At 37.6% G+C, this 9354-nt stretch overlaps 1 protein-coding gene across 1 annotated transcript; it reads left to right on the forward strand.

The window, feature by feature from the left end:
• The first annotated feature begins 899 nt into the window (after positions 1-899).
• On the forward strand, positions 900-7305 carry LOC133321366 (pro-interleukin-16). The gene is made up of 5 exons (XM_061530454.1): positions 900-4019; positions 4087-4215; positions 6455-6875; positions 6948-7076; positions 7154-7305. The coding sequence occupies exons 1-5, from the start codon at positions 900-902 to the stop codon at positions 7300-7302; spliced, it is 3948 nt and encodes a 1315-aa protein (XP_061386438.1). The 3' UTR covers positions 7303-7305.
• The last annotated feature ends 2049 nt before the right edge of the window (positions 7306-9354 follow it).

Consider the following 9354-nt stretch of genomic DNA (forward strand, 5'->3'; position numbering starts at 1 on the left):
ACTATGAGTCACCTTGAAACAAAAATCTGTAGCTCTAATAAAACATGCAAAAATATGGGTTACAATATTTAATTATATAATTTTCTAAAACCATATGCCATATGGTCTTTCAACATTCATTCATACATTTTATTCGTAATAAATATATGTCTATTGCAAAACTAATTCCTCTACTCCCCTTCTTCTTCTTCTTCCTCAACTCCTCTTCTCCACCCCTTCCTTTGACGATAAAAATTGATAAACATTTTATTAAATGTATCACAGTTTATTTTTTGTTACCATCATCATGAATTGTATACCAAATGACATGACATACATTGCGATATTGGATTTTCCACACAAACACACACATACATCTATGTGTGTCTTCTTCTACCTCTTTTGGAGGTTCATTGATAATTTCCAATATGCAAAAAAGAAATAATAATTTATGAATGACAAAAATGGTATTTAGTGGGAAATAATTATGGGGGTTTAAAACCTGTAATTATTTTTTTATTTGAATGTGTGAATTTAAAAAAAAAAACTTCGGTACGATGTCTTCGATCTGAATTGAAAAAATATATATATTTCGAAATTCATATTCGAATTCGATAAATGAAATAACACCTTTTTTGAATTATAATTTCATAATCTCTTAATTATATGTCTCTTTTCTCTTAATTATATATTTTTCCTCTCTCTCTTTTACTCTCTTTTATTATAGATTATTTTTGTAATTCCTATTATTTGTAAAATACAATCCACTAGTGTAAACCCTTAACTAACTTTATTGTTTTTGTTTGTGTTTTTTGTCTCTTCCCTCCCAACCGACCAATCACCACCTCCATCATCCCGAATCCTGCATCTCACATCCCAACCTACTACTCACAGATCTTGAACAAAGACATTTAAACAAAATGGAGAACGGCCTGCATGTTCTGCCACCACAGACTACCCCGATAATTGTCAGTGACTATCTAACCCTAACATCGCCACCCACCTATTCACGTCTACCCCCGGATGGTCATGAATTTCCGCCAAATTTCTCGGAACCATTGATTATGCCTGGTGGATCCGCTAATGTCATGAAGACCACCAGTTTGATGCAAAGTGTGATGACGACCACAACAAAGGGTTCGGCGCCGGGTGATAGTAACACCGTTTATACCGAGAAATTATATGCTGCCTCTAAAGTTGGACCCACAATGATGGCCAGTAGCCGTAGCACACATTTGACCAGCACAACCACAAATGGTATTACCCAAACTATGGTCGAGGTGGAGAAACAAAAATCCGGACCCATTACAATGGAAATGGGAGGTGGAAGTTCTGATGCCGTACCACCACCTCTGCCCAAATCCACACCACCAGCCACAGTGCCACGCAAGGTCTATCGCCAAGATTTGGTGGTCAATGTTGAAGATGCCCGGCCCAATCCGATAAGCGTGGCCACAGGGACGCCCACAAAAATCATTATCGACACACGTAACAGTCGCTCCACACAAAACCTTTCCTCTGGGAACAGCAGTGGCAGCAGCACACCCACAGCCCACAAATTGGAGGCCTCCTCCTTCAGCGACTGCCCTGACTATAAACGTTCCTTAAGTGTACCTCGTCGTTCCAGTGATTGGCGCAAGGATGAGAAATCCGAAAAGAGTGTTCGCGACAAAATTGCCATGTTCTCCAATGATGATGCTGCCCAGCCGCTTGAACCTGCCGCCAAACCGATTAGCTTCTCACGTTCCAATAGTTCCACAAAGCCCTTGAATTTAAGTACCGAAAATTTACTGGACACCTCCTCCTCACACACACCCTATCGGGCGGGTTCGGCCTCTCTACAGAAGACACGTGCCATGAGTGTGGAAAATCTCAATGATGTTGCCCGACTCTATCAGCTTAGCAAGCCCTTACCGGCCCAAAGCAACTTCTCCGACTCATTGCAGTCCTTGAACTCCATAAATTCCGATTATACCCAAAGTTATGCCTCGCTGCCCCGGCGCCATGCCTCCACCCAACATTTGGATAGGCGTATAAGCTTCTCGGGACAGCCGGCCTATGTGCCGGATGAGGCCTCAAGGAAGGCAGCCATTACCAATATTTTAGAGCAACGCAGACGTAGTCTGTCGAAGCTGAGAGGTTTGGTAATACCTGATCGGCCTCATGTGCCCCTCGAGCCCATATTGGATTTGCCGGAAATTAAAAGTCGGGATAGTGATCAAATGAAGGCATCGGGTAATACCTCCTCCACCGATTCCACAGATAGTGGGGTGGGTTCAGTAAGCGGAGGAGTTGGAGGCCTTAACACCATTCCCAGACCAGCCAAGCGTGCCGAAATGAGCATGACCACAAATACCACCTCTTCCTCCTCGATGATGAGTTCTCCCCTGAGGCCCCTAAATGTTTCCACGCACAGCAACAGTGTCAACATTGCCAACAATCGGGGATATTTGTCACAAAACAACACCAGTAATTCCCGACACATGGCTCCCTCAGTGGCCCAGAGACGTATGGAGGCCCTCAACACCATCCCTCCTGCAAAGCCACCACGCACATCCCTTGTTGCCACACCCCGCCAGATGTTACACGAAGAAAGCGATTCGTGTGATTCGGTATTCTCCTCCCGCATATCCTCACCACCCATGTCACCCTGTGTACCCCAAGTGCCGGAGAAATTTGCCCTCACACGTACCCTCTCCTCGGAGACGAACACCTCCATTGCCAGTTCCACCACCTCAACATTAACCTCGGGTTCTGGTTCACAGGCCAGCTGTTCGTCGGTAGGCAGCACCCCAACCGTTGATCTTAGTCGCAGAGTTTTGAAATCCGGTTCCAATGAATCGGCCACAAATCGCAAAAACATTCTGGCCTCGGCCAAGTGCCGCAACGGGCGTGGTGATACCTCGGCCCTAATGCGTAATCGTCCCTATGATGATGAGGACAGTACCGATGGCTATGATGATGATGAAGTTAGACGGCATCACAAATCCAAACCCAGATCTCTGGTGTCGAGCAGTTCATCCCTGATCACCCTACCCTCCAAGGCTGCTTCACCCACGGCGCCCATTAATTATAAATTGGTAACAAAGAATGATCAGAACCTTGTGGACAAGGTCATCAATGTGGCAGCCTATGTTGAGATCACCTCCGACACGGATGATAGCAGCCGCAAATCGGCCGACAGTAGCTCGCCCCTCAAACTCAGTGCCATGTTCATCGATGAAGAACGCAAACAAAGTTTCAAAGCCGATCCCACCCAGAAAGCAGTGAGTAAACCCAAGACCAGCAATATCATTCCAGCCAAAGTGGTGGCTCCCATCAGCTCCCAACCGGTGCAGCCTCTAAGTCCCCAGAGGGCCGTGGAAGCCATTTCTCCGTTGAGCAAAAAATCGGGCGATTCCTCTTCCTCCAGTGAGTTGAGTCAATGGATGCATGTTGAGGTGGCAAAATCAAGAACCCTGAACTCCTACTCGAGGACCCCGGAGCGAACCCTCAAACCGGTATATGAGGCCACCACCAAGACAACCTTTAGCAGTTTGTCCAGCAAAACCACACCGAAAATCTCAACCGCTGAGATCCGTGAGAAATTTGAACGCACAGCAGCAGCTCAGGCTGCCAACAACAACACCACAACCATTTCTCCCCTCATCTCCACTTCGAGTAACATAAACACCTCCCCCACTGCCCCCTCAATGACCACAAACCTACTCAGTGTCAAGTCACAACAACAAAAACAATCTACCTACCACGAACGTTTCTCATCGTTGGATTCGATTGCCTCCTCCTCATCAGGTGTCAGTTCCACTACACAAAATGTCTCCTCGACCCAAGAGAACACTACGGAATTTGGTAGTTTCTCATCGCTTGGCAGCAATCAGAGCCTGATCACTGCTCAAGATATACAACAGATAATCGAAGAAGCCGATCCACCACTTAAAACACCGGAAGCCTTTATTATTGTCCTGCAAAGGGATACACCGGAATCGAGTATTGGCATAACCTTGGCCGGTGGTTCCGATTATGAAGCTAAGGAAATAACGGTGAGTTGAGAGGGTTTGATGGGTTGGAACTTTTATTAATTTTGGGGTTTTCTTTTTTAAATTGCAGATCCACAAAATTTTAGCCAATACCCCGGCAGCTAAAGATGGTCGTTTAAAGAAGGGTGATCGCATATTGGCCGTTAATGGCATGAGCATGCGCGGTTTAACACATCGTGAATCAATAACGGTGCTAAAGGTAAGTTTTCGATACTCGAACCTCAAGTGGCCTTAGGGGTCTCGAAGAGAATCTCAATCTTTTCTTTATATTAAAGGCATATAACGGGTTCTTGTATCCATAAAAGTTCTATTACGAGCTTTTTTATACACAGAATACCTCTTAGAACCTCTTATAGTGATAGAAGACCCCTTAGGTGTTTTCTATATTTAAAAGACCCCTCAGTAACTCCTCTATTGACAAAAAATACTTTTCAGGGTCTCTTCTATTAATATTATACATTTGAGTAGAAATTCCCTTAATAAAATACGTCTCATAAGCTAATTTATGGCTAGAAATCCTCTCAGGAACTCTGCTATTTACCTCTCAGGTGCTCTTTCAGGGAATGCTCTTACTAAATTTTCTATATACCTCTTATTAGCTCTTCTAAGTCTTATATTCTCAGGTGCTCTTACTGACTATAAGTCCTCTCTGCAACTCTTATATGGCCTCCACCGCTCAGAACCTCTTCCATCGTCAGATAACCTCTTGCTACCTTATTCATTCACCTCTCAGGTACACTTTTTTGGCCAAAAGTTCCTCAGTAACTCTTTTGCGGTTAGATGTCCTTTCTTTAGCTCTTATATAACTTGAAGACCGCTCCGAACCTCTTTTGTTTACATCCAAGGTGCTGTTTTTTGGCTAGGTGCATTTCAGGAAACCTCTCACTACCTCTCATTAGCTTTTCTATGTATATTAGACATTTTCTATTAACCCCTCAGGTGCTCTTTCTGACTATAAGTCTTCTCTACAATTCATCTATGGCTCCCACCTCTCAAAACCCCTTCCTTGGCCAGATAACCTCTTCCTACCTCATTCATCCACCTCTCAGGTGCTCTATTGGCCTCCCAACCTCTTTTGAGGTTAGAAGTCCTCTCTTTAGCTCTTATCTAACTTGAAGACCTCTCAACACCTCTTTTCTTTACATCTCAGGTGGTGTTTTTTGGCTAGAATCCTCGCATTAGCTCTTCTATGATCAAAAGAACTCTCAGAACCTCTTATATTTACCTCTCAGGTACTCTTCATTGGCTTGACGTCCTGTCAGGAACTTTTTTATGAATCTATCTGGTGCTCTTTATTGCTAGAAGACCCCTCAGGAACTCTTCTTTTGACCTATCAGAGGCTCTTTTATGGCTAGAAGATCCCGCAGGACCTCTTCTATTTTTCTCTCAGCTTTTTTTTTCTAGAATTCTTCAAATTTGTCAAAGCGCCTGAAAGTCTACCTCAAAAATGATGATGTTTTTTGTCTAGAAGTTCTTTGGACCATTTAAAAGATCTTTTATGCATAAAAGTCATCTCTTTAGCTCTTCAATGTCATGAGACCTCTTATCAGCTCTTCTATGGCCAAAGGAACCCTCAGAACTTCTTATATTTGCCTCTCAGGTACTCTTCTTGGTTAGAAGTCCTGTCAGGAACTTTTTTTATGGATCTATTTGGAGCTCTTTATGGCTAGAAGACCACTCAGGAACTCTTCTATGGACCTATCAGAAGCTCTTTTATGCCTAGAAGACCGCTCAGAACCTCTTCTATTTTCCTCTCAGCTGGTCTTTTTGTCTAGAAGTCCTCAACTTTATCAAAGCGCCCGAAAGTCCGCCTTAGAAAATATTTTTTTAAAAGTCTACGCCTGAAAGTCCACCTTAGATATTTTTCAAAATATTTTTCAAAAATCTACGCCTGAGAGTCTACCTTAAAAAATAATTATCTGAAGCTCTTTCATGGCTAGAAGACTCCCAAGGACATCTTCTATTTTCCACTCAGCTGGTCTTTTTGTCTAGAAGTCCCCAAATTTATCAAAGCGCCTGGAAGTCCGCCTTAGAAATCTTTTTTTTTTTAAGTCTACGCCTGAAAGTCCACCTACCTTAAAAATATTTTGTTTAAATCAAAGTTTAGTTTCTTAGGAAATATTTTTTTTAAAAATCTGCGCCTGAAAGTCTACCTTATAAAATGTCTTTCAAAAATCTCTGCCTAAATATCTACACTAGAAAAAAAATTTCAAAATCTACGCCTGAAAGTCTTCCTCAGAAAATGTTCACGCCCCTGAATAGACGCCTTTGAAGATACCTTCAAAAAAATATTTTTAAGAAATCCACGCCCCTAAATAGACGCCTTTGAATAGACCTTAATTTTTTTTTTAATCCACGCCCCTGAAAAAAATCCACGCCTTCAAATAGGCCTTGAAAATGATATTAAAAAAATTGTTTTATTTTTTTCTTCCTTCCAGACTCCTCGTCCTGAAGTCGTCCTTGTGGTAACACGTTCCGAATCGATCATCGTGAAACCCTTGACAAAGAAACGTTCCTCTTTGGGTTCCCTGTCCAGTTTGAACGAGAAGCCGACAGAAATTGATTATGAAAAGAAACGTAATTATCACAAAGCTTCAAGATCATTGGATTTAGATTTGGATGTGATCTCGAATGAAGAGGCCACATCGCCAACAAGTCGACACACCCCGTCGAGTACAAGTTCCAGCAGTCGCAGTAGCCCACAGCCACCGGTTAGCCTTTCGGAAGCTGAAACCTTGGCCAGTATTAGAGCTAGACGTCAACTGTCTAGACCGGATGTTAGTAAAATTTCAACAAGTGAGCTGCTGGAAAGGGCTCAAGAGACAAGGAATGCCTTGCAGGCGGAAATTAGGGCACAGGGTAGGTTCAGAATCAAAATAATTGAATGGGAGAATTGTTATTAATTTTTTAATTTTTTTTTTGGTGTAGAAGAGGCCACACCCAAGGGTGCCCGCTGTGTGGAAATCATCAAAGATAGCTGTGGTTTGGGTTTCTCCATTGAGGGTGGTTTCGATTCCCCCCTGGGTAACCGACCTTTGGTGGTGAAAAAGGTGTTCATGGGTAAGTTTTTTCTTAAAGAGATTTCTTTCCTCTGGATGGTTTTTATTAATCTTTATTTTTGTGTTGCCTATTTTCAGGCGGTGCTGCCAAGAAAACCAATCAAGTGCGCAATGGTGATGAAATCCTTAGCATCAATGGCTGTTCCACAGCCAAAATGACCCGTGTCGATGCCTGGAATTATATGAAACAGTTACCTTTGGGACCAGTTAAAATTGTATTTGCCTAAAAAGTGTTATAACGAGAAAATTAAAATTTAGGATTAAGTTTAATTTTAATTGAATTTTTAAATGTTAATAATTATTTTAATATAAAAAATATATTTTATTTGTTTTCTATTATTACTATTATTAAATATTTACTTAGAAAGTAAATTAAAAAATATTATTATTATTATTTTTAAATTTAAAAATTATAATATTTGTAAAGTTATAAAAAAAAGTAATTCTTGCCATTGCTCAAAACCTTAAAACCTAAATGGGAAATAAAACCAAGTTTTATTTCTTTAATTTTAATAACTTAAATAAAATGGCTTATTAAAATAATTTATATATAAAAATTATAATTCTTTGGGGAAAACTAAAAAGCATTTAAAATTATAAAAAATAAAAACGAAACACGTTTCTAATTTTTTATTAAAGAAAAATTAAAATTAATAAAAGCAAAGTGCAATTGACATGTATAAATAAAAAAATTTAATATGTTTTAAAAAAAATTAATTATTAAATTGTTAAAAATATATGAAAAAGAAAAATTAAATTGATTTTAATGAAAATTACAATGTTATAAATTATTAAAAAATTACATTTAATTTTTTTTTTAATTATTAACTATTATAAAATATTAAAAAATAAAATTTAAAGAAAATGTTTTTTATTTTTCAAAAATTGAAACATTATATTTAAATTTTGTTATTTAATTTTTTATTACATTTTTTTTTTAATTATTTTTTCAAAATTAAAAACAATGTATTTAAATTTTTTATTTATTTTTTTTTTAATTTTTGTTTATTATTTTTTTTTTTAATTTGTACTTAATTCTCAAAAAAATTGTGTAAATTTGTCACCCTGTAATTTATTTCTATTTTTTTTATTAAGTTTAATATTTTTTTATTTTTTTCTTAAAAGTAAAAGCCATAAAAATATTTTTATTTTAAAATTAATCATTTAAAAGATTTTTTTCTTAAAACAAATTATATATTGTGCTTTAACTTTTGCATTTAAAACAAACAAATGGATATGTGTATATTATTTTTTTATTTCAAACTTAAATATTTTATTTTTTAACCTTAACCCTTGTAAACTATTAAAAAATATATTTGTAATTTTCGTTTTATATATATATATATATATATATATACCTACTTATAAATTTTATTTTATATATACTTCATCTCTTTAATTAATATTTTATTATTATAATCTATTTTTATATTTACTTATAATCAAATCAAACAAAATGTATGATGATCACAATCATATATATATAAAAACACAACGAACATACATTTATATTTATATATAACCATAAAATATATATAACATATAACAATGAAATAAATATAAAATTTTATAAATAATATATATATATATATATTCATATATATGCAAAAATATTAAATGAATTGTTTTTTTATTACTAAAATATCGACCTTAAGTCTGTCAGACCTTAAGGTCTGTCAAGAGGCTATAAAAATTGTTTAAAAAATCCACGCCTTAGGGTCTGTCAAGAGGCTATAAAAATTGTTTAAAAAAATCCACGCCTTAGGGTCTGTCAAGAGGCTATAAAAATTGTTTAAAAAATCCACGCCTTAGGGTCTGTCAAGAGGCTATAAAAATTGTTTAAAAAAAATCCACGCCTTAGGGTCTGTCAATAGGCTATAAAAATTGTTTAAAAAAATCCACGCCTTAGTACCTACCTTAGGGTCTGTCAAGAGGCTATAAAAATTGTTTAAAAAAAATCCACTCCTTAGGATCTGTCAAGAGGCTATAAAAATTGTTTAAAAAATCCACGCCTTAGTACCTACCTTAGGGTCTGTCAAGAGAGTATAAAAATTGTTTAAAAAATCCACGCCTTAGTACCTACCTTAGGGTCTGTCAAGAGGCTGTCAAGAGGCTATAAAAATTGTTTAAAAAAAATCCACGCCTTAGGGTCTGTCAAGAGGCTATAAAAATTGTTTAAAAAAATCCACGCCTTAGGGTCTGTCAAGAGGCTATAAAATTTAAAAAAAAAAATCCACGACTTAGGGTCTGCCAAGAGGCTATAAAAATTGTTTAAAAAA

Source organism: Musca vetustissima, unplaced genomic scaffold (assembly GCF_032173495.1).
Source record: "Musca vetustissima isolate MV318-11 ecotype Yass unplaced genomic scaffold, APGP_CSIRO_Mvet_v1 utg4443, whole genome shotgun sequence".
Taxonomy (NCBI): domain Eukaryota; kingdom Metazoa; phylum Arthropoda; class Insecta; order Diptera; family Muscidae; genus Musca; species Musca vetustissima.